Source organism: Quercus robur, chromosome 11 (assembly GCF_932294415.1).
Source record: "Quercus robur chromosome 11, dhQueRobu3.1, whole genome shotgun sequence".
Taxonomy (NCBI): Eukaryota; Viridiplantae; Streptophyta; class Magnoliopsida; order Fagales; family Fagaceae; genus Quercus; species Quercus robur.
The window spans coordinates 25,006,334-25,033,073 of NC_065544.1; the positions used below are offsets into that span (position 1 = coordinate 25,006,334).

General features: G+C 31.2%; 2 protein-coding genes and 1 long non-coding RNA gene across 3 annotated transcripts in view; all 3 read left to right on the plus strand.

Moving 5' to 3' along the window:
• LOC126705333 (MADS-box protein JOINTLESS-like) overlaps positions 1–26,740 on the plus strand; it is a 272,125-nt gene that overhangs the window by 85,854 nt on the left and 159,531 nt on the right. The gene's annotated exons all lie outside the window — the stretch shown is intronic.
• On the plus strand, positions 1,206–4,653 carry LOC126705345 (uncharacterized). The gene is made up of 5 exons (XR_007648257.1): positions 1,206–1,233; positions 1,314–1,356; positions 2,490–2,545; positions 4,274–4,331; positions 4,470–4,653. It is a non-coding gene; the product is annotated as an uncharacterized LOC126705345 (long non-coding RNA).
• On the plus strand, positions 15,194–25,963 carry LOC126705337 (MADS-box protein JOINTLESS-like). The gene is made up of 8 exons (XM_050404280.1): positions 15,194–15,519; positions 23,299–23,377; positions 24,097–24,161; positions 24,254–24,353; positions 24,449–24,490; positions 25,275–25,313; positions 25,401–25,525; positions 25,817–25,963. The coding sequence occupies exons 1-8, from the start codon at positions 15,338–15,340 to the stop codon at positions 25,863–25,865; spliced, it is 681 nt and encodes a 226-aa protein (XP_050260237.1). The 5' UTR covers positions 15,194–15,337; the 3' UTR covers positions 25,866–25,963.

A 26,740-nucleotide genomic window follows, 5' to 3' on the forward strand; every position in this document is an offset into this window, starting at 1 on the left:
CTTGAGAACGATACCTCCTCCGCCATGTTGAGCAAGGAAATTGAGGAGAAGACACATAAATTGAGGTATTATAGCTACATCACTATCATCTTGTTACTGTAGAAACATGTACATACCACAATAAATTAATGTTGAGAAATGTTCGCACCTAACACAGGAAGATTAGGGGAGAAGAACTCCCTGGAATGGATATAGAAGAATTACAGAAACTAGAGAAAGAGCTTGAAGTAGGCTTGAGCCGTGTTATAGAAACAAAGGCTTGTCTCTCTTTTTTTATCTCTGTTTGCCGGCATTATAATGGAGTGTTGAAATTTATGCACTTTCTCTTAATATAAGAAACTTTTGTCTTGCAGGGTGAAAGATTTCTGGAAGAGATCACTGCCCTTCAGCAAAAGGTCATGTTCCAAACTTTAAATCTTTGCAGGACATTTCATACAATTATCATAATGTTTGCAAGACATTTCCGGAACAGATCAGTGCCCTTGAGCTAAAGTTCATATGGCTTCAATGTATAACAGTTTCTTACTTTAGTGATGATCCGCTCCATAATAATATCATGGTAAAATATTGAAGTATTAGGTGGAAAGAAGAAACTAAGAGAAGTTGAAAGAACACAAGGTATTAAGGTGGTTTTGTCTTAGATGCCTACGTGAACAGTAGAAAGTTTTAAACAACTACATATTTATTATTGAATTTTGGGTATAATAGTATACTTTTTTAAGGGAATATGTAGTAGACTAACTCTGTGTTAACCCTAGGATTGCAGTAATATAGTTTAATACTGTGTACAATTAGGACTACTATAATGTAATAAGCTTAAACCCTAAATCCATATCTTTAGCAAATGTCAACTGTAAAACTTTGTCATAATGTGAATGCAAGTTGGTGCAAGTTCATAAAAATAGTGGTTTTTGCGTGCATTGGCTAGCTCAATGGGTAGAGAAAGGAAAAGTTCACATGGCTAACAACAAATAACAAGCACCATTGAATATTTAGTTGAAACCATTGTTAACATAAATTCAAAACTGAATGTTATATTGTTTATCCTATCACCTAACCTATACCAATTCATAACGCATCTATTTCTTATATAAGAAGTTAGGTAAATATACCATATTAATTAAATCATATTTTGTATTTAAGCCTAAGAAGTCTTAGTAATGGCTCTCTGTTCATCTTATTCTTTTAATGCAGGGAGCCGAACTGATGGAAGAAAACCAACAATTAATACAGGTAATAGGTCTGTTTTTTTTTAAGAAAAAATTCTTCCTCATCTCTTCCTTTCTCAGTTATAAAAAATGTCTCTTCAACAGATGGAGAATTTGTTTAGCACTCAAAAACATGTACTTAAACAAGGTCAGTCATTTGAGTTAATCAACAATATTTGCAGCTCTTCTGATCCTCAAGACAATGATACTTTAGACATATCTCTCAAGTTGGGGTAAGTTTATGAAATTCTTAAAATTTCGAGTTTTTTGGATGAAGTATGAAATAATATTCAGGATTCAATAAAAGGATATTAACATCGAACCTCAATATTTAGGGGCCTTATAGCAAATAGATAAATTTGTCCTTAGGTTTAGTTATTTCTCTGGATTTAGAATTACAATATATTCTAATTTTCAATTCTATATGGGCTTATCTGGTACTGAAAGATAAATTTGTTGGTGAAATTAATGGTTGCAACCACAAGTTGATGTCACTTTCAACTCATCAATGAGCAATTTTTCTGGTTGTGTAGCAACTTAACTATCATCAATGACTACGTGCCTAGAAATGCATGCTGCTACTATAGAGAAACTCTTTGCGTTAGTGCATCTTTCTCTGTCTTGCAGGTTACCTTTTCCTAAATAAATTTGAAGTATAGTGAAGATCAAGAAGCATACATGGATTCTCTTTTCTCTAATACAAAAGAAAAAAGGACCATGTTTAAGTAAATACAAATCCTAGCTCAGAGCTGTAATTAACTTTCTGTAGACCAATTTGTTTCCACCAATTGATTCTAAGAGAGTCTACTCGTGTATACGGTAGATTTTGGATGCTTAGTCATTTTTATGGATGAATCAAGGGTCAATTTGTTACAATGGAAAATGAAGTAGAGGGTGTTGGAAAAGGTTGAGTGTAGGTTTAAGACTGATGTCAAGTCATACTATTGATAAATTGATTCACAATTCTGCAATAGGTTTTGTTTATCTTTGCATGATTGCCAGTATTACATATTTTCCGCAACATTTCTTTATAAAAAATGGTGCTTTTGAGTACACATTGGTTTAAGCCTTTAGGTCTAAAATTGTTTTCAAGTCAATCTTGCTTGCAATAAGACTTCTATTAGCTTCCTATTATTTTGCATTCCAAATTCTTGCACCAACTTGAGAAGAGTGATATCATAATTCGTAATATTAATTTGTTCCCACTGTTTTCTTTTTTGTTTTTTTTGTTTTTTGTTTTTTGTTTTTTTTTTTTTAATTTTGAATTTTGAATTTTTCTAGGTTGGATTGTTCTATTTCCTAGTCTTCCTTGGCAACTCAAGATTAGCACTTCACAGGTTTCATCCATATTTAATTAGATCTTGTCTTGGTTCTCTCTCTCTCTCTCTCTTCATATATATATATATATATATATAAGTAAATAAAATGAAGCAAGTTTTTAAATTATATGTTTTTTTTTTGGGTCAAAATTGCATCAGTATATAATTTGGTATTCACTAATCACCACTAAGTAAACTCATAAATAAAAAATAAAATAAAAAAACAAACAAACGTTTAACATGTTAGGGCTAGTGCTAACAAAAATCAAATGTCATTCTTTTCTTTCTTTTTCTTTTTTTCTCGTTTTGTTTTGGGGGTGCTAATGTGAATATCTAGAACTCCTCAAATAATTGATTATCTACCTGATGTGTGTATTACTCTTCAAGTAATAGACTAATCAATTGTGAATGACTCTTTTTAGTCCTTTTTCTCACTTTACTCAAAATAACAACCAAAATGTGAAGTGAATCATGAATAGTACATGAGGTCACTTATAATGCTAGTAGGTTTACACCTGGAAATCTCACCAAACATATATTTTTTTGTTGGTATAACAAGAAAACATGAACATATTAAACATTTTAAAATTAATAATTACACTTACCACTTCTATCTTTGTATAATTTGATTTATTAATCATATATAGTACATGCGGTCACATCCTTTGATTTATATTTTTTTTTCAATCCCAATTCTCGAATTGCTGAATTGAGATATGTATCTAAAGCATGTACTTTATTATATTACAGTTTGAATTAATTAAACTCATGAATCAAAAAACAAATAAAACTACTTCAAACATCTAGTCTCTTAGGTCGGGAGATATGTAATGCGGTACCCCATTTACTGATACCAAACAAAAAAATTCTTAACTTCAAATTAGTTGAGTGTGACCTTATATACCAAAGGTTAACAAATATTGGAACTTGATGTAGACCACACTTAAATAAAATAAAAAATTTCCCAATCTCCAAATATTGCACTTTAAGCTAAATGGGTTGTGTTGACAGGCACCGTAAGCAACTTTTTGTGCTTCACAACATCTTTTTTTTTTTTTTTTTTTTTTTGCAGCTTTATGTCCTTTTTTTGCAGCTTTATAGACTGTGAAGCTAGCTTCATAGAGAGAAAAAAATATATTAAAATAGATTGTGGGGCCAGTTTTATATATTTTTTTTTCTTTCAGTTATCCAATTTTTTATTAAATAAGATTTACATTAGTCTAACCTTAACAAGCACTACATAGGTTGTGGAGCCAGCTTCATATAGAGAAAAAAAATATATTAAAATAGATTGTGGGGCCATTTTTATATATATTTTTTTTTTCTTTCCGTTATCCAATTTTTTATTAAATGGGATTTACATTACTCTAACCTTAACAAGAACTACACGATACTTGTTAACATTTGCCTTTATAAAATCATGTAATAGAACTCATGAATCAAAAAACAAATAAAACTACTTCAAACATCTAGTCTCTTAGCACAAGTGATATGCATAGTGGTACCCCATTTACCGTTACCAAAAAAAAAATCTTAACTTCAAATTAGTTGAGTGTGACCCTTTATACTAAAGGTTAACAATTATTGGAACTTGATGTAGACCACAATCGAATAAAATAAAAATTTTCCCAATATAAATGGGTTGTGTTGTTAACGGATATCATAAGCAGCTTTTTATGCTTTACAGCATCTTTTTGTCCTTTTTTTTTGCAGCTTTATGCCTTTTTTTTTTTTTTTTTTTTGCAGCATTATAAGTTGTGGAACCAGCTTCATAGAGAGAAAAAATGTTAAAATAGATTGTGGGGTCAGTTTTATGTTTTTTTTTTTTCTTATAATAAATCTAATTTTTTTTTATTAAATAAGATTTGCATTAGTCTAATCCTAACAAGCAGTGTACGGTACTTATTAATATTTACCTATATAAAATCATCTACTAGAACAGGTGACAAGAGTGCTTGGCCAGTTTATCCCAGTCATATGGAACAATATATGTGGAGCATATCGCTTGAGCTAAGACGGACCATTTTCGTTCCTTCTTCTCAATCAAATTATCTTATTCAGGAAAAATAAAATAAAAAAGTTCCATTTTTGTATCTGAAAAGGTAACTGGACCATCTTGTGGTCCATTTTTGTATTTAAGTCATGGGCCCGCTTCTGCAAAAAAATTAGAAAAAAAAGTCGTGGCCTCAAAAATCTAGTACGTTTATATTTTGTTGAAAAAGTTTAGATGTTGACCTCTCCATTGGTCCCTATTTTTTATTACTGGCAGTCTGCAACTAGATCCGGTAGTATTTTAAGACCTGTTTGGTAGGGGGTATTTTCATATTATTTTTCAATATAATATGAGAATTATGGTTTAAAAAATGATGTGAAAATATGTATTTAAAGTATTCACTAGTCTCATCACACGCGTTTCGCACATGTGATGAGGCTTTTTTTTTAGCAAAAAAAAACTTTGTTTTTATTTTATATATATAATTTTTATTATGAAAATTTAATTTATAAGTAGATAAAACAACTTCAAAATTAACAGGAGAGTAGTCATTTTTTTTAGGCAATATTTTAGTGGGAGTTAAAATTGCATTTTTATCAAATTGTCCTTTAATTTTGTCTCTACTTAAACATAGGGGTGTAGAGGCATTTTTGAACTAAAAAAATAAGGAATCTAAACAAGGAAAGTCCCTTAAATAGTAGTATAGATAATGCAAAAAATGTGTTTGGTACTATATCTTTAATAGCCTCATTTTAAAAGTGAAAAAACATAATTGTGTGTTTGGTATGTATGTGTATTTTTTATTTTTTTTTTTAAGTGATGACATGTAATCTAATTAGTGGGACATACAGTTTTTAAAATATTTACAAAAGTGTCATTGAATAATGTTATTTCAAAATTGAAAATTGGTAAGAGGAGTTTTCTAAATTCAATGTTTAAACACCCTAAAATGATAAACGTAACTTAATCACTCCTAAAATAACACTCCTACCAAACATGTTTTTTTTTTTTGGGCCCACATTTTTGTGTTTATTAATTTGATTCCAATATTATATATTATATATGTTTCAACATTTACATTATTTCTTCACTCTTTCAATCTAAATATGTATCATTTTTACTCTCTCATTGTTTTCTCCATTATTATTATTATTATTTTATAAACATTTTTTCTCTATTATATTATATTATTTATAATGAAGAAAACAAATTGACACCTTCCAAAACATAGGGTTACAAAGTAAATTCTGCCAAACAGGAATAAAGTAGAACTTTCTCTTTTTCTACTTCTCTCTTTGTAAGTTTAGATGATATAAATTAAATTTCCATTTTTATATATTTAGCAGTATTGTTGGTTTTATTTTTACATTTTTTGGGCCTAAAACTTAAGTAATTTTTTTTAACATATCAAAGAATATTATCAAACATTTAAATCTCCTTGTTTTTACAAAATGTGCCATTAAATTATAAAAACTTTTGCCAAGAGCATTGTAGCTCAATTGACAAATACGCTTCTTCCAATTATTGAATTATAAAAATAAAAATAAAATGGTAAAACCATTTTTCTAAACCTATTATGGTTAAATAATTAGCAACAATACATTTAAAAAAAAAAAAAAAAAGATACATTTTAACTTTTCATTAGTAATTAATCCCCCCCCCCCCCAAAAAAAAATAGTAATGATTCAAGGATATTGACAAAAGAGTGAACAAATTTCATTTTAACCCAATCACATTTATTAGGGACCTAAAAACACTTAATTTTTCCTAATTGCCCTTTTTAAAGGATAATTACAACAATAATTGAGAAATCATTAATATTTGATAATTGAATTAATCAAGTATGTGCAACCTTGCAATTATTTTTAGTTCAATCAATTGGATTATGACATGTCTCCAATTTTATATTGAATACTCATGGTACCAATTAAAATCAATTGTTCACAATCACACCTGATCGGACTCAACCTTGTGTATACATTTTAGTAGTTAAAACTTGATTTCATGATATCTTTTAATCCAATGGTTTCGATCGAAACCTGTGAGCCGTAATTTGATTATTAAGATTTCAATATTTGTTTTATATGAAACGAATGAAATTACGGTCAAAAGTTATGATTTTACCTTCTGGATGTAAAATTACCCTTTTGTCTCCAGATGAGGTTAAATACAGGTGATAAAATTAGGTGTCTACAAAAGTGTAAGAATAAAAGCCTTTTTTTTTTTTTCTTTTCTCATTATTACTTGAGATAATTGTTAGCATAACCATGTTCACTATAATTTATAAATGTCCAACCCTAATGAAATTTTGATTCTATTTAAATAAATATGAATAACCTTATAAATTCTTAAATAAATTATATACTGTGGGAGGGTTTCTTGTTTCAGCCCCCAATTAGCAGGTATTGTCCGCTTTGGTTGTGCCTCACGGTTTTACTCAATCCCACATCGGGGAGAGACGCCTCCCACATGTGCCTTATAAGCTTGAGCCCAAGACATGTGTAGTAGTGGTACACGTGTCTTGGGCTCAAGCTTATAAGGCACATATGGGAGGCGTCTCTCCCCGATGTGGGATTGAGCAAAACCGTGAGGCACAACCAAAGCAGATAATACCTGCTAATTGGGGGCTAAGACAAGAAACCCTCCCACATTAAAAGGTGTCTTTTAATGTTGGAGGGTTTCTTGTCTCAGCCCCCAATTAGCAGGAATTGTCCGCTTTGGCTCATGCCTCACGGATTTGCTCAATCCCACATCGAGGAGAGACGCCTCCCACATGTGTCTTATAAGCTTGAACTCAAGACACGTGTACCACTACTACACATGTGGGGGCCAACTATTTAGAAGGTAATATTAAAATTGTATGAATTGGGCCTATGGCCCAATCCAAGGATATCAACCTGTCCAAGGATGGTTAAATAAGGTTATAATGGGAATGGTATAAGAAAAAGATTGTATGTGACAGTAAAAAATACGCCCGAAGATAAAATAATGTGGAGGTGGTACCTGAAGAGTGATACAGCAGCCTTACAGCTACTAGTTAATGGATTTGAGAGGTGTTATGAGCTCCTAGAATCCAATCTACACGTGTATGGTAGGGATAACACCAAGATTGTAATATATAGCACAGGAAGGTGACCTAAAAGGGGGATCGGAAAAAACTCAAGAAATCTTGGTAATAACATTGTGAACTCTTGGAACTTTGTTCATAAACAAGATATTATAACATAAACTCCTTCGGCCGTGCTGAGGACAGATTTTCCTATTTTACTTATGTTTAACAATCTTAATTCAGCAACTTTTATTGTCTTTTTTCTGGAATAAAACTAGTTCTTTCACCCACACTCTATAAATTCATTGTTTGGGCTTATTGGGCTAAAACCCAATTTTGTATTAGGTCCAATCCAAACTTAGTCCTTACATATACTTAAAAAATAACAATTTTATTTATAGATATCTAAAAAATTTAACTAAGATTTAGGATGTTAGAAGTCAAGCTACTTTGCCATTTCATTTATATATATATATATAGATATGGGTTCGGTTCAAGTTACACCTAATATAATTCTAAGTAATGTTACACCACCCAATAACTTGTTTTAGAATTCATATTTTGAGAATCTCACATGGTAAATAACATCTGATTGGCATAAAAATTGGCATGCATATTCAGCACATATAGAACGTGTAATTCAATGGTGGGATTCTTTAAGTATGAATTTAATAACAAGTTATTGGGTAGTGTAACACTATTTAGAGTTACATTAGGTATACTTGAACACAACTCATATATATATATATATAAAAGATTTTTTTTTGTATAAAATTTTTAAGGATTAAAAAAAAAAATTTCAAGATTTTTAAAAAATTTTGGGTTACCCTCCTCTCCCCCACCCCAGTCTCTTTGATCCTCTGCTGCTATATCCACCTATGATATTGTCCAATTACAATTTAATTTTACAATCTTTCAATTTTTACATTTTACCCAAAAGATGAATAAAATGAAATCAATAGAATTCCATTCAAATTAGAGTTTTAGATTTTATTTTAAAAATTTTAGGGGTGAAAATGCAGTAATTGAAAAGTTTGTGAGACTAAGTTGTAATACACGCAAACAAAAATGGAATAAATAATTTGTTCACAAAATGCAAATTGGTTGCATTTTAGTCCAAATTATAGGGTGTTAAATATAACAAAAGAAAGTTTATGACCTAGGTTATAATAAGGCCAAACCATAGATAAATAAATGGCAGTTTTTTAATTTCTTTTGAACTCTTTAGTCTCATGCCTTTGTAAAGCAATATCATGAAAATGAAAGTCACTCTACATTCAATTTTTAAAAGGAATGTGGAATAAGTGTAACATTGGATTAATTGTTATTATTGTTTTTTTGGAAACAAAATTGAATAATTAAGTTAACACAAGCATTGGTTCAAGGATGAAACTAAAAGCTACAAATTATTTAGAAACAATATTTAATTTGTTCTTAACTTTATTTAGCCTCTTCTTCATATATATATATAAAACTTACCTTGTTGTGTCTAGTTTTAAATAACCTTGTATTGAACCTTATTTTAGTCTCTCTAGTTTTCAAATTCAACCGCACACCACCTCTCTAGAGTTATGTGTGTGTGTGTGTGTGTGTGTGTGTGTGTGTGTGTGTGTGTGTGGGGGGGGGGGGGGGGGGGGGGAGTACTTATTATACCACCCAAGAACTTGTTAATGAATTTATAATTTGAAAATTCCATTGTTGGATTACATGTTTTATATTTTCTTAACATGTATGCCAATTTTCATACCAATTGGATGTTATTTACCATTCGATCAAAAAGCTCATCTTTTATGTATTATTTTAAACTATAAAAACTTGAGCTTATATAATTGATAAATAACATTACTATTGATCTTTGATCGCCTTGAAATTTTACAAGCATGGAGAATATACAAAGATCGTGTAATCTAGCGATTGATTTGTCAAAATTCACATATAATTAAAAAATATCGATTGGTGTAATATTACTTAGAGTTACACCAAGTGTAACTTAAACTCAACCCTATATGAGACTATAGTTTATTTTGAATTATTTAAATATAGACTATAATTTTTTTTTAATACTTTTGACATAAAACCTGTATATACAAAACATGCATATACAGAAATCCCAAGCATTATTGGACTACAATTTATTCCCTGTCTTGTTTTTCCTCTGTTGTCAACACAGTAAAATAAAAACTCATTCACATGATCACCATGACCACTTTATGCAACAGTGCAACACTATACACCCTCGGGAAGATCATTTTGGTATCCATCAATTTAGCGCCCTTCTATATGATCACCATGACCACTTTATGCATTAGTGCAGCACTATACACCCTTAGGATGATCATTTTGGTATACATCAATTTAGTGCCCTTCTATATATCATGCAGTGGAGGAGAAGGGAGAGAAAATTATTTTAAGAATAGAGATAAATATGGAATGTCATAAATAAAGAATAACAAATGAGATTCTAATCAAAATATTAGCATTAATAAGTATATTTTTTACTATTGAATCTACTTAAATCCAAAGGTTTAAAAAATGTGTAATTTTTTAAAGTTACGTCAAATGTAACTTGAACCCACCTCATATATATATATATATATATATATATATATATATATATATATATATATAATTCTAATTTAAATTCTCCTCTATGAAAGAATTGGATAATATTACTTAGAGCATTATCAAGGAGCTAAAATTTTTAACATTTAACATATTAAAACACTATTTTATTTATTTTATCACATTATTTTACCATATATCTAAAATTAAATGTTTTATTTTTTTACAAATTCATTTAAATATTATTATTTTTATTCTCTCACTGTTTCTTTCTCTCTCTTCTTATCTATCTCACCCTTTCCTTGTACAAAGCCACCACTTTCTTCTCTATCGAAGCAAACCTACAGCCATAGCCATACCCACGGCTAGCCACTGCCAGCCGCCATCACCAAAAAAAAAAAAAACCATCCAGTAGCCACCACAACTACAACAACAGCCACTGCCACCACCTCCCACAACCACAATCCCCAACCACCAAAATCACAAACCCAAACCCACAACCTCATCACCACCAACAATCGAAAGAAGAAAAATAACCCACCAAAATCACAAATCCGTAATCCTTTCACAATCACCGCCGGAAACCATCAACAACCGCCAAAAATTACCGCAACTCTAATTAAAAACCCACCAAAACCCATTGCGAGACCCACGAGCTGAGCCACCCATGAACCACGAAGTCAACCCACAAAAAAAAAAAAGAAAAAAAAAAGAGAAGAATTGGAGAAGACGGAGTGACAGAAATGGTGAAGATTGAAGTCACTGAACAAAAAAAGAAAAAGAAAAAGAAAGAGGAGTGACAGAGATATGATGAAAGAAAGAAAGAGAAATATTATCTATATATATATATATATAAAACCGAAGTCTCTGTCGGCACCACAATTTTCCACGTCAGCACAATATTTAAAAAATAAAAAATAAAAATAAAAACATTATAACTCCTCAAAACCCTAGCAATCTTACCCCTCTCTCAAGTTAAGAAATATAAAGCCACGGTTTTTACAAACTCTCTCTCTCCAGACACAGGAAGCCCTAAACGCACGGTATAGCATTCAAGGTTAGTTTTGTTTATATATTAATTAATACATAGTACTTTGTTCACCATTGAATACTCATATAATCAATTTCCAATTCAGTGTTCAAGAACCAAAATTCTAACTATGCTATCATAAAATATTATTATTAGTATGAATTTTATGGAGTTGCAGTGTTCAGGAATTAAACCAAAATTCTTTTAAATTATCTAAAATATTTTGTCCTCCAAAAATTTTCTCTCTTTAATTTTAGTATATTGTGTTTCTTGAGCTATAGAAAGATTTTCTTTGGTTTCTGCAAACTCTCTATCTCCAGATGTAGGAAGCCTTAAACGTACGATATAACATTCAAGATCTACAACGCATGGTATAGATTTTAGCTTATAAAGTTCAGCTTTTGTAAGGTTAATTTGTTTATATATTTTGATAGAGAAACATGTTCAATGTGGTACGGCTTAATAATCGCATTAATAGCCAATAGTTAATACCATTTGCAAATTCAATTCATGGAGTTGTAATTTTCATTAAATCGTTCTATGGCTTGAAGCACTTGCATTTTAACAAATTGGATATGTCTTTAAAGTCCTTTTATTTCTTTGGGGAAAAAAAAGGAGAGGATATGTTAAAACTTGGCATCATTAACTTATAAGAGAGGATATGTTCTTAGATGGTAGGAATAGGACAAAATGATTACACGTTTGTTACGCCTGACTTGCAAAAATTGCTCATAAAGATGTATGCACATGATCTACTTCCCTTTGCTTTTAGTGAAACATCAAATGCACACCAATGTTGAGATCAACCACTCTAAAAAAATAGTCTGTGCAATCATAAAATATTATTATTAGTATGAATTTTATGGAATTGCGGTGTTCAGGAATTAAACCAAAATTCTTTTAAATTATCTATAATATTTTGTCCTCCGAAAATTTTCTCTCTTTAATTTTATTATCTATTATATTTTGTCCACTCTTATGGACTAAATCAACTTATTCTTCAGTCACAATCATTGATAAATGAGAAATCAAATCAAGGTTATAGTTTTTCTATTTGATTGCTAGGGTTTTTGTTCATGAAATTGCTATTTTCTATTTAAAAATTGCACCTGTAGATCAATATTTATATTTCTTAACTTGGCATTTTGCACCTATGGCTAAAATTTGTGTGGATCTTTGGAAGTTCAAAAATCTTTTCTCCATTCACCATGGTTTTTCATTGAGTAATTTCTCTCTCTTACTCCTCATGACAAGTTTTGTTTTTGACTAGAAGAAAGCTTTTTTGCTTTGAAGGTCATGCATCACCTGTCTCATTTTATTTGTCCTCACCACAAGGAAAACATCTAGGTAAGGCAAATAATCTATTTTAAAGTTTGAATGGAAATTACCAAGTACAAGAGGTAAATCTTTAAGGGATGAGCTTAATTGTTTCTTATTTTCAATAATAAATCATTTTATTGCAATACCGGTAATTGTTTGAGAAATCCAATATGTTCATATCTCTATAGAATAGAGATAGTAGAAGCCAATTTTATTACAACTACTTAAATTGAGTTGACTTAATTCCGTATAATTACAAAGTATAGCATGAAAGATAATGGAATTAATTGTTGTAATTTTTATTTTCTTTCCATGTTTTGAATTTCCTCTATATTATTATTACAACTGAGCAAAGATTGAGAAAGTAACATTACTACTTTAATTTGAAGTTTAATGCGTCCTTCTCAAGTCATGGTCTTTATTTATATATTTGCAGTTTATATTTCTAACCGTTGATGAGAAATTAAGGCTCAGTTCCACAATATGTGTAAATTCTTCAGAAGGTTACTTTAAATAGTAAGTCAATGTGTCTCTTACATTTGGGTATTAGTTAGAATTGTTTTCAAATAATTGTACCAATAAAAGTGAATGTGTATAAATTTTGTTTAACCATCCTATGCATCGCACGGGTTAGCGACTAGTTTTAATGAAAAGGAGAGTGGATGATCTAAAATATTATTATCATCTATAACTTTAAAGCTACCGTAGGGTTTTTAAGATACACTATTGTAGCTTGGATGCTAAATATTATAGCAATAGCAGGAGACTAATTTTATGGTGTGAGCTGTTAAAAAATAACCTTTTTAGCATTTGACAGTTTTGTCGTGAATGCTCTTAAAGCACTAACATTATTTTACCATCTGAGCTATTCGAAACTATACTCTATCTGGATTTGTAAACTTAAAAAATTTGCAACCTATGAGTAGTAAGGTTGCATATATGTGGTTGTGTGAAGAGAGAAAGTGAGTGAGGGAAAAAGAGAGAGAATAATACTTTTTATTATTTTATTAGATAGTTTATATTATTTTATTGGGTTGTATGTAAAAATAAAAATTTGGATATATGATGAGTTATAAAATGAGTTGATAAAATAGATAAAGTAGTATTTGAGAATATAATATAAGTTGTTTTTTTTTTTTTTTGCATTCCTGGATGCTAATGCTCACTCATAAGGCTCTGACCTAACTTTTTAAAAGACTAAATACAAATTGCTTCATCTAACCATAACTAGTTTTCAATTTTGTTCTTATAGTTTTAATTCTTTTTATAATTTAGTCATTTAAATTATGTATGTTTTCAATGTAATCCTTCCAGAAAATGACATAATTTTCTGTTGGAGAGAAATATGACTTAAAGGTACAATCAGATGGACATAGATGGATAAACTAGATTCAAATGTAAATAAAGGAACTTAAATAATATATATAGAAACAAAAATAAGAATAGATAAAAATTATAATTTAACTTTTATTATGGTTTTGTTCATCTTCAAATTAAGATGTAACATTAAAAAGGATTAAGAAAATATCTTTAATAGATAATTTATGAATAATAAATTCAATGTTAAAATTAAGCTAGTGTACTTCCATGCACACAATAGATTTTTTTTTTTTTTTTTTTTTTTTTTTTTTGGAGAAACAGCAGTTTTGTTAGTTATGTGGGGCCGGCTGTATAGGCCTGTAGGATACACCCTTGCCCAGATTTTATTTTTCCATCTTTTATAGGTAAAGTACAGTTTTTTTCATGAAAAAGGAAAAGAAAAGGCAAGCGCAGCATGATTTGTTATATTTTATATATAATATTTTTGGTAAATATTATATTTTCCATCTTTTATTGGTTGAGTAAGGGCAGTTTTTTTCATGAAAAAAAGAAAAGAAAAAAAGCAGGTGCAGTTCGATTTGTTATATTTTGATCTGATACTTGTTCAAACTTCTATCAAAGGCAACATTCCTCTTCCGTACAATAATACATAGGTGGGGTTTGGATACATGTTTTGAGTTTTGTGTTTTATTCTCTTTCTTTTTTTATTTTATTTTATTTTTAAGCCGCATTTAAGTAGAACTTGAGTAGTTACTACTACTGTTTATATACTGTTCATAAACAGTAATCATAACATTTGAATATTGTTCTGTAAACAGTGATCCGTGCACTGTTCACAGGTCCCATAACTTCACATTTCAGCCACTTTTCATTAAAAGTGGGTTCACGATACTATTCACACGTTTAAAAATTATTTTGTTGCATTATTTTTAGTTTTCAGTTTCAGTTTCACTAAAATAAGTTTTATCCAAACGGACCCATAGATTTCATTTTATTTCTCTCAGTCTTTTACCATTCGATAATCCGTAACTTTTACTTTATTGAAAACTGAAAATTAAAAATACTGTAGTAAAATAATTTTTAAATGTATAAATAGTACTGTAAGACACAAATTTAAAGAAAAATTTGCTAAAATTCGTATTTACGAGTCCTATAAACAATACATGAGACTTACATAAAAAATTAACACACATTTTTTTCCTTTTTAGGGCAATCCAAATCGATCCTTGGTGATTTAGGGCCTGTTTGATAAAGGAGTTTGAGAAGTGTTATTTATAGTTTTTTGAAATACATGTAGATAAAAAAGTGTGTAAAAATGTATGTATTGTTGGTTAAAAATTGAAAATGGGTGTTTAAAATGTCCTACCAAACGGGGCCTTATCTCTTTACTCTTTACTATTCTCTACCAAATTTTCTTCTCTCCCTCTCTCTCGCAGCTTTGTATGCACAAATAGCTTCTATTTCTGAAATACAAGGTTGGGCTAATAATTTGGTTCGAACTTTGAAGTAAAGGAGAATAAGCTATTATCTAGGAAAATGACACGGAGGAGAATTCAGATTAAGAAGATTGACAACACGACGGCAAGGCAGGTGACATTCTCAAAGAGGAGGAGAGGACTTTTCAAGAAAGCTTTTGAGCTCTCTACTCTCTGCGATGCTGAAATTGGTCTCATGGTCTTTTCTGCTACAGGAAAGCTCTTTGAATTCGCCAGCTCAAGGTTTCAATCTCTTTCTCACACTTCTTTCTACTTACAGAAAAACCCTTTTTATTTTCTCCTCTTTTTGCCTAGAGAGAAAAACCCTTTTTTCTATCTATAGAAAAATATGTCATTGTCCATTCCTTGATCGTTTTGTTCATGCATTCACTATGATTTTATGATTTCTAAGGTGTGTGTGAGAGAGAGTGAGAGACTCAACTGCTCAAAATAAAGATCCTTTACTGAACAAACCAAATAAGTGATTTAAAAAATATTACTATGTAGCATTAAAAAAGGAAAAAATAATTTCAAAAATTGTACTATGTAGCATCAAATCAAGAAATGAAAAAGTACTGCAAAATCTTATGGTTTCTGTCTAAAGAAAAAAAGAAAAAAAAAAAAGAAGAGACAAATAAACACTTTTCTTTTTTGGGTAAACCAACTAAACAATTTGCAATTCTTACCTTGAAGGGTTTAACGTCTTGTTTTGAAGTTCTATAATAAGCGGGTTATTTTGTCTTTGAATATTGCTAATTATTGCCTATTAATTAGCTTATAATCTAATGTTTTATTTACCCTGAGTTTTAGAGTTGCACTTGCTTATTGCAAAACTTCAATTAGCCGCTTCAACTCTGCCTTTAATGTTTGTTTTCTCTTCCCCCACCCCCCCCCCCCCCCTCCCAAAAAAAGAACTCTTCATTTAATGCCTGATGGTCTTTGTACTTTTGCACTTCTACCTGATTAAATCCACTTTTGTTATCCTGACTAATCTATTCACAGCATTACCGTAAGAATTTCTTCATAAAACATCATGCGAATCTCAATGAATTATATGACTCTAACTTAGGAGCAACGTTACAGATTATCATTTTTTGTTTAGAGTAACGTATATCAATTGAAACACTTTTGGTTATGTATACATAAAATCTAATGCTAAAGATTCCAACACAAAAGTGAGCTCTGATCTCGTTAAATGAATTTTCTTCCTATCTTTTATAGTAATATCACATATGTACATGTTAAATCCACTTAGTTGTAGTATTCTTCCACTAGCAAATAACACCATTAGGCTTACATTGCAAGTGTATGATGAAAGTTCAAAGAGTGTGCAATATACAAATTGAAATTGTCAAATAGTCTTGATTGAGAAAAATGAAAGAAATTACTACTATACATGAAATATATAAGCATTACAAGAACTACGACAACAACAAAAATAACTAAACCTTACTTTAAAATTTAGAATCGGTTATGGATCCTCAGAAGTAACTAAGCCTTATTCTCAAAATTTAAGGATCGGTTATGGATTCGCAATAAACTAGTTAGGGTTGTTGGAAAAACATTGGTGGGTCTTTCTCCCCCTGCACTCTCAAACACTCATGCACCACTCAAAGAAAGTGATTCACACTCACAAAACACACACACACACACATACACATAGAGAGAGAGAGAGAGAGAGAGTAAAAAAACTCTTATATAATTGTATTTCTCTTTTTTCACACTTTTAAAAATTGACGGATGCATAAGGTATATATACTCCATGTCCAACCATAACTTTCCTTGTGTTTATTATATAACTCCAAAAAAAAAAAAATCTCTATACATTCATTACGTAAACTTGCCTTATTATTTTATGTGTCTTTAACTCTTCAACTAATTCATTTTCATAAATAAAATAGATTTTCATAAAAAAAATTATGTTTAACTTTCAACACCTCCTCTTAAATTAGGCTCTCATCTTGTAGAAGGTGTCATAGTTTAGTGGCTTGGTGAAGATATTTGCACCCTAATCATGTGACTTCACAAACTCAAGTGGAATTTCCTTTCTAGCAATACATCCTCAAATAAAATGATACTAGGTATCCATGTGCTAGCTTTGGTCATGAAAGACTAGGTTCTTTACACGAGCTAGTGTTAACTTATTGTCCACAAATATCTTCGTAGCTTTTGCTTGCAACATTTGCAACTCCTTCAACAAATTTCTAAGCCAAATTGCATGACAAACACTAGAGGTAGTAGCAACATACAGTCACAATTGGTTGCTTCTTGGATGTCCATGCAATGCAATATCACCCATATAGAATACAAACCCACTATCACTCTTTCTATCATCAATGTCCCCAGCCTAATCATTATTGCTATAGCCAACAAGTTTAAAGTCTTTAGAGGGTGAATACAATAGTCCAAAATCTAGTGTACCTTTTATATAGTGAAGAATTCTCTTGGTTGTCTTCAAATGAGTCATAGTTGGTACTTCTATGTTGCAACTAAGAAGTCCAGCGCCAAAGAGAATGTTTGATCTTGTGCATATTAGCTACCTTAGACTTCCAACCAAACTCTTGAAGAATGTTTGATTTATCCTCTCTCTATTGTCATGTTTTAACAAGTTCACTCCACATTCGACAAGAGCACTAACTAGTTTGTAATTTGACATCTAAAATTTCTTGAGGATCTCATGTTAGGAATCTCATATTTTTTCTAATATCCTAATACTTCTTATAGCTCCATCCCTTCAATTAGTACTTAGTCCCAAGATAGGATTGAGTTAGTTAGTTAATTACACACGTTGGGATTAGAATAGAGTTAGTTAGAGGTCTTGGCATATGTAACACTATAATCATATGGGTTAATTGGTGAGAGCACATGCTATATTAATAAGCCAATAGGATTAAGCCATGTGTGGCCAACAAGATAAGAGCTTGGATTTTATAAATACTTGCATGTTACCTTAATATGAAACATTTAAAAAAAAAAATTAATTTTGTTGCTTAATGCATTTCCTTTCTCTCTTAATATTTCTTTATGGAGAGAGACTACCTCGAATTAATTAAACTCACTTGCATTTCCTATTCATTTCCATACACTTCCCACCCATCTCCCTTAGGAACCATCAGGGTCTTAACAAATGGTATCAGAGCCATTGATCTTGAAATGACCAAATTTGTTGCAACTCATCAAGCTTTCATTGAGTTTACATTCAAAGGTGGAGATCCTTTTTGGCGGCTAATTCTTTGCTCTAGAAAACACGCCACCATATCTCATATTTTCATTGCCTCTTATTACATGTAAGGAGAGGTGTGGGAATATTTTCAAGATGTGCAGGCATCGGGATTATGTACAAATTGTGTGGATTTCATATGTGCTACAAGACAAGTTTTGAACACCAATCCTTGATGAATCAAAGGAGATTATCACCCAAGAATCCAAGATGCAAAAGCCCGTGAATTTCATGCTGGAGGACTCAAAACCAATTCTTAATGCACCAATAAAGGTTGCCACTCAAGAGTTCACGATTCAAGAATCAAAAATTCAAGTGTCAATGATTCAATAATCAAAGATGCAAGAGCCAACAATTCCAATGGTTCAAGAATCAAATGAGGGCTCAAGGATTCAAGAACATTTCAAGGTCTAAAGAAACTATATGACCTTTAAGATCGAAGAACCATTGAAGGCTCAAGAATTTGAGCGGATTTTTAAAGTACGTGAGACCACTAGTCAAATAGAATTGTATAAATATGGTGATCAAGATGTCACTAAGATTCTGGTCCATTGGAAGATTTCCTTTGATGATGATGAAGAACATAACAACACCTTGTGGGTTATTTTGGAAGGGAGGGGAATGTTAGGAATCTCATATTTGTTGTAATATCCTAATACTTCTTGAAGTTCCATCCATTCAATTAAAAGTTATTCCCAAGATAGGATAGAGTTAGTTAGTTACACATGTTGGGATTAGGATAGAGTTAGTTAGAGCTATTGGCACATGTAACACTATAATCACATAGTCGGTGAGAGCACATGCTTAATTAGTAATCAAAAGGATAAAGCCATGGGTTATGGTAAAGCCATGTATGAAAATGGATGTGAATTGTAAGCACTTAACTCTTCCTTATTACATTTCCTTTCGCTCTTAATATTTCTCTATGCCTTTAAGTCAATTCACCTACAATTCACATCCATTTTCAAACACTTCCCACCCATCCCCTTTAGGAACCAACGTGTTTCTAACATCTCCTTAGCACATCCTTCTTGGAAAATGAATATCACATCTTCCATTTGCTTCATAAGCCAAATATCTGTCATTTCAAACTCCTTAGTCGTTGCTTTCTTGAAGTCCTCAAACTTACTTGGATTGTTTCTTATAAAAATCAAATCATTTATATACAAACAAACAATCAAGATACCTCCATTTATCACTCTTCTTTATTACCTTGATCTCTTCATCCATTTCTTATCTTGCACAACTTCTTTAATTCTTGTAGGTTCACAATCAGCAAACAGATGAAAGAGCATTAGATCATCTATATTCTCCATTGAATCATAGAGATCATGTAGACTTCTCTTTCTTCTTGGTCACTTGCTTTAAGTGATGATTACGGTACTTAAAATGAACTGAAATTATCATTCAGTGATACAAAATCACAAACTGGAAAATTGGAGATCTTACCCCTAGTATCACATAAAAGGTGACACAGAATTCTACCATTCTAACAAGCATTACAGATAGGAAAATGGTAACATCAAGAGAGGACAAAAGTGTTTTCTCGTTTTTTTTAAAAAATAATTACATTTACATATTCCTAAATATAAGAGACTTTACCATCTAAACAAGGCTAGTTACATAATTCTTAATCAAGGACTTCAAACAAACAGGAGAACCACTTAAGTTTCAATTGATGATAATTCCATGACTGGAATGATGAACATGATCAAATGTTGGAATAACCTAGCTGTGAAGATATCTAATGGGCAAGACTAGCATTAGCAAGCCAACAAGTGATGTCATGAGTGACTTGACTTTGAATAAGAATCTCTAATTACTAATTAAACCACAGTGAAAATAAGTAGCATAACTTAGTCAATTAACTAGATTTCTTTCAAATTTGATAAGTACTATGTTAGTTTTAGTATTGATCTTATAGTCACATTAATCAGATCATGATAATAACATGGTCTTTGCCATCATAATTGTGCTCTTTACAGTGCATTAGTGGGACTTATCAACTTGTCTTTGATTGTGGTTATTAACAATTGCAATTAACCAGATAAAGCATTTTCAAAAGGAATTTCAACGTAGTTAATGATAAAATTTTTAGCAACATTAATTTAAATAACAAGAAGTGCATACCTAGATGTCTAGGATTTTGTAGGGTTTCATGATGAACTGTCATGGAATACTAATATGACGAGTTTTGTGAAGTCTTACTTTGAATTTTAGAGTATCTTTTCAATCTTTAAACTTTCCAAAACTAAAACAGTATTTACTCTTGGATATTTATCCTACAAGCAGTAATTATGTAACATTTTAATGCAATAGCTTGAACCAAATCCAAAAGTCTTTAAGTAATTTTATTTGATGCCTGAAAAAATTAAAAATTTCCTAAATAAGTAAGAAATTAATATGATGTAGAACACGGTAGGAAAATAAGAATAAGAGAATAAACAAGACAAATACTAGGCTTCACCACCTTGAATTTGTGTGCAAGCCCTAAACATCACCATTCACCACCAAACAAAGAGAAAGCCATCATTATCAAATTATTCTTATTCAAATTGGACTACCTTTCATGACTACAAAAGTATTAGTTTAATAGGGTTTAGGTATTACACCAATATGGAAAAAGCCTAAACAAATCCCTTAAAACTAAATTCAAAATTTAAAGTCGAAAACAAAATTATTTTCACATTCGGAAATAAAATCTTAGATGGCTTTAATGCTCCCTCTATCATACTTTCGTGTTTGAAGAAAACTCGACCTTGAGTTTTGAAGAAGAAAAGGATTAGAACTCTAGCACGCAATGCTTGCCACAATATAGGAACCACATCTGGCAGCACGTAGAATAAGAAAGCTTTGCATTCCATCACATCATGATACTCTTCGAAAATGAGAAAACCAATGTTTAAAAACAACACAATCTTCCCTTGAATCACCGTAGCATCCACTTTCTCCACTTCATCAAGTTATTTATCTCCATGCACCATAGAGGACTGATTATAGCATATGCAACAAATTCCACTACACATCATGCCCACCCTCAAAATTTTTCTTTTCTTGCTGAACTTTCGCCTCATCAAGTATTGACTCACCAACAACTTGAATTTGGTCTACTACAAATGGTTGATGATGTACTAACTGGATAGTTGTTGGCACGTTCATCTCCTTTGCATAACAATTTTTGGTGCCTCAACGTTACTATCTCTCATGTGTAAAGCTTTACCCTCAAGTTTGTTGGGTAGTTTTTGAGTGGATGTCATTATTTTGTCTTGTTAGGCATTAATCTTAGTGATTACTTGCTCCCCCAATTTTTACAAAATAGTTGAAACTTTTTGAATTTCCTTTCTTACACTAGCTAAAAGTGGATTGAGAAGAATCAAGGAAATTTCTTTATATTTTTCCAGAGACATAATTGTTTCCATGGCCAAAAATACAACAAGTGAATAGATGGACCTAATTATTTTAAAGAAAATTTGAAATATCTCAACAATCAATGCATCACACTCAAGGTCTAGCATTACCAAGCATGACCGGACCTTTGCTATAGTGTCAAGAATTGAAACCTCCTTCGTATGGTAACAATTGGGAACATGAGACAAATAGACAAATTTTCAAATGTTGCTACAATCAGCTGAAATTTTTCCTTCATTTGCTCATCATCATATAGGGCATCCAGTGTTGTTATCCTCATAATCTCAGTAATGCAAGATGCAGCTGAAAAGTTCATTAGTGACCAATGCCTTCTTTGAGGGTAAAAGTGCATCTTGCATTGATTTGGATGGTGCTTGACCCACATTAGCTAACAAATTTTTGACTTTATCAATAAGAGTGAGGAGGTTATCAATGGAGGAATAAGAGTTAAGGAGGATTTTCACATCCTCGTTAAGCTGCTCCTCAAAGTCTCTATCAAAGGAAGTCATTTTTAGCCACAAAATACAAAGACTGAAACTTTACTTGTTGCTAAAAGCTAAAGAACTTGATCACTTCTAGGTTTAATGGGTTAATCTCACATCTTTCGAAAATTGGGCTAATGGGTGGAGGTTTTTTTTTTTGGTACTGATTTGAATTGAGTGGAGGAGATTAGATGTTCTGATACCAAGTTGATGTAGAATAAAATAGGAAAATAAGGATAAAAGAAGAATAAAAGGATAAACAAGACAAAATTTAGGCTCGACCTCCTAAAATCTGCTTGCAAGCCCTAGGCATCACTACCAAACAAAGAGAAAGTCATCATTCTCAAATGATCAACTTATTCTAATTCAAATTGTATTGCCTTTCACAATTACAAGAGCACTAGTTTAATAGGGTCTAGGGATTACACCAATATAGAAAAATGCCTAGTCAAATCACCTAAAACCCTCAACAGTAAAGCTCATTTTAAAATTTAAAGTAAAAAAAAAAAAAAAAAAAATCATTCAAAAATAAAGATAATTTCAATGCTTCTTGCGTCATAATGTACCCCTTGTGTCAATCAATATAAATAATTTAGGAGGTCGTATAGATGTTCACCTTTTATAGTTTGACCAAATTAAAAGTTTGCACATACGCACATAGTTTGTGTCAATCAATATAAATATCACTTGTGCTTCACATTTTAATTGGGAAAACACAATTGGCCTGCAGACAATGGCTAATATGTCAACATGAGATAATAATTAGTTCTTCAGTCACCAGCTCAAGTTTTATTTCCTTAGATATGAGTGAGAAATACATAGTAGTAATTTATAAGTTCATCCGCACTTTCATTTTATTAAAATGAGAGAGAGGTAAAAGAATTGAATGTGCTATCCTTATGTTGTATGAAGTATGCAGCAGGTAATTGAAAGGCATAATCTACATCCAGATAATCTTGGCAAAATGGACCAATTGTCTCTTGAGCTACAGGTATGATGTTTTAAAGTTTTTTAGTTGGTAAATAAGTGAGGTGGAAAGTCATAAGAAACAGATTACGTCTCCTTTGATATAATAACTCTTGAATCTATAAGAGGTTCCTTTAATTCCCAAGGAAAATTGAAGTCCACCAAAAGGAATGGAGAAAAAACATTTTAAAATTTATATTAATGAAATTCTGAAATACCTTGGAGGCTACTATGCATATAAATAGGAAAAGAAATCATAGGGAGGCTAGTAGACCATAAAACACCCTAATTCGTGTTAAGCAAAAAATGAGGCTAGAAATATGAAAAATCACCAAAAAAATCAAAATTAGAAAATTTATAAAATCAAATCCTACAAACCTTAGGAGACATCCCAAAACAAATGGGATCATGTTCTGAATTCTAAATTGAAAGTCAGAAGGAAACATGACTCTGGATTTTTTCTTTATCCACTTTCTCATGAAATTTTCATTAAAACTTTGAAATTTGCATTTTATTGAAAATCCTACCACCATAAGAAAAGCTAGGTATTTTTTAAAAAAAAACAACTTAGAAGACTACTTGTTGCACTACCAGAATGATGACCCTGACATTTACGGCAGCCCTAAAAATTTCTTATTTAAGGCAGGTAATGCTTACATATTTTAGAACCATTGTTATATTAAAAGTGCTCGGTAACACATCACATTTCAAAAATCTTCATGAACGGCATGTTGTTTAAATTAGCTTGAGAACGGTACCTCCTACGCCATGTTGAGCAAGGAAATTGAGGAGAAGACACATGAACTGAGGTATTATAGCTACATCACTATCATCTTGTTACTGTAAAGACATATACATACCACAATAAATTAATGTTGAGAAATGTTCACACCTAACACAGGAAGATTAGGGGAGAAGAGCTCCTTGGAATGGATATAGAAGAATTACAGAAACTAGAGAAAGAGCTTGAAGTAGGCCTGAGCCGTGTTATAGAAACAAAGGCTTGTCTCTATTTTTTATCTCTGTTTGCTGGCATTATAATGGAGTGTTGAAATTTATGTACTTTATCTTAATATAAGAAACTTTTGCCTTGCAGGGTGAAAGATTTCAGGAAGAGATCACTGCCCTTCAGCAAAAGGTCATGTTCCAAACTTTAAATCTTTTTAGGACATTTCATACATTTATTATAATGTTTGCAAGACATTTCCGGAACAAATCAGTGCCCTTGAGCTAAAGTTCATATGGTTTCAATGTATAACAGTTTGGTACTTTAGTGATGATCCGCTCCATAATGATACCATGGTAAAATATTGAAATATTAGGTGGAAAGAAGAAACTAAGAGAAGTTTTAAGAACACAAGGAATTAAGGTGGTTTTCTCTTAGAGACCTACGTGAACAGTAGAAAATTTTAAACAACTATATATTTATTATTGAATTTTGTGTATAATAGTGTACTTATTTAAGGGAATGTGTAGTAGACTAACTCTTTGTTAACCCTAGGATTGCAGTAATATAGCTAGTACCGTGTACAATTAGGACTACTATAATGTAATAAGCTTAAACCCTAAATCCATATATTTAGCAAACGTCAGCTGTAAAACTTTGTCATAATGTTAATGGAAGTCACCAAGTTTATAAAAATAGTGGTCTTTGTGTGCATTGGCTAGCTCAATGGGTAGAGAAAGGAAAAGTTCACATGGCTAACAACAAGTTACAACCACCATTGAAACCATTGTCAACATAAATTCAGAACTGATTGTTATATTGTTTATCCTATCACTTGACCTATACCAATTCATAATGTATCGATTTCTTATATAAGAAGTTAGGTAAATATACCATATTAATTAATTTATATTTTGTATTTAAGGCTAAGAAGTCTTAGTAATGGCTCTCTATTCATCTTATTCTTTTAATGCAGGGAGCCCAACTGATGGAAGAATACCAACGGTTAAAACAGGTAATAGGTTTTTTTTTTTTTTTTTTAATAGAAAAAACTCTTCCTCCTCTCTTTCTATCTCAATTATAAAAAATGTCTCTTCAACAGATGGAGATGTTTAGCACTCAAACACATGCACTTGAACAAGGTCTGTCATCTGAGTCAATCACCAATATTTGCAGCTCATCCGATCCTCAAGACAATGACAGTTCAGACATATCTCTCAAGATGGGGTAAGTTTGTAAAATCCTTAAAAATTTTGAGTTTTCTAGATGAAGTATGAAATAATATTCAGGATTCAATCAATGGACATTTACATCAAACCTCAATATTTAGGGGTCTTATAGCATATAGTTTTAGTTTCAATGGAGGAACTTGACCAAACAGATAAATTTGTTCTTAGGTTTAATTATTTCTCTGGATTTAGTATTACAATATGTACTATATTCTAATTTACAGTTCTAATTGGTTTATCTAGTACTGAAAGATAAATTTGGTGGTGAAATTAATGGTTGCTATCACAGGGTGTTGTCACTTGCAACTCATCATCGAGCAATTTGTCTGTTTCCGTAGCAACTTAACCATCATCATTGATTGCATGGCAAGAAATGCATACTACTATAGAGAAACTCTTTGCCTTAGTGCATCTTTCTATGTCTTGCAGGCTACCGTTTCCTAAATGAATTTGAAGTATAGTGAAGATCAAGAAGCATGTATCTCAAATACAAAAGAAGAAAGGCCATGCTTAAGTAAATACAAATCCTAGCTCAGATTTGTAATTAATTTTCTGTATGGTCAATTTGTTTCCACCAGCTGATTCTAAGAGAGTCTGCATGTGTATACGATAGATTTTGGATGCTTAATCATTTTTATGGATGAATCAAGGGTTAATTTGTTACAATGGAAAATAAATTATAGGGTGTTGGAAAAGGTCGAGTGTAGGGTTGAGACTAATGGCAAGTCATACTATTGATAAATTGATTCACAATTTTGCAATAGGTTTTGTTTGTCTTTGCGTGATTGCCAGTATTACATATTTTCCGCAACATTTCTTTATCAAGAATCGTGCTTTTGAGTACACTTTGGTTTAAGCCTTAAGGTCTTAAAATGTTTTCAAGTCAATCTTGCTTGCAATAAGACTTGTGTGAGCTTCCTATGATTTTGCAACCCAGATTCTTGCACCAACTTGAGAAAAGTGATATCATAATTCATAATATTAATTTGCTTCCACTGCTTTCTTTTTTGTTTTTTTTTCTTTTTTTTTTTTGTTTTTAATTTTGAATTTTGAATTTTTCTAGGTTGGATTGTTCTATTTCCTAGTCTTCCTTGGCAACTCAAGATTAGCACTTCACAGGTTTCATCCATATTTAACTAGATCTTGTCTTGGCTCTCTCTCTCTCTCTCTCTCTCTCTAAAAGTAAATAAAATAAAGCAAGATTTTAAATTAT

Excerpts from the sequence above, each read along its gene's own strand:
- LOC126705337 (XM_050404280.1), top strand. The coding sequence starts at position 15,338 with ATGACACGGAGGAGAATTCAGATTAAGAAGATTGACAACACGACGGCA. Across the intron at positions 23,378-24,096 it reads AATTGTCTCTTGAGCTACAG|CTTGAGAACGGTACCTCCTA; the intron begins GTATGATGTTTT and ends TGTTTAAATTAG. Across the intron at positions 25,314-25,400 it reads AATACCAACGGTTAAAACAG|ATGGAGATGTTTAGCACTCA; the intron begins GTAATAGGTTTT and ends TCTCTTCAACAG.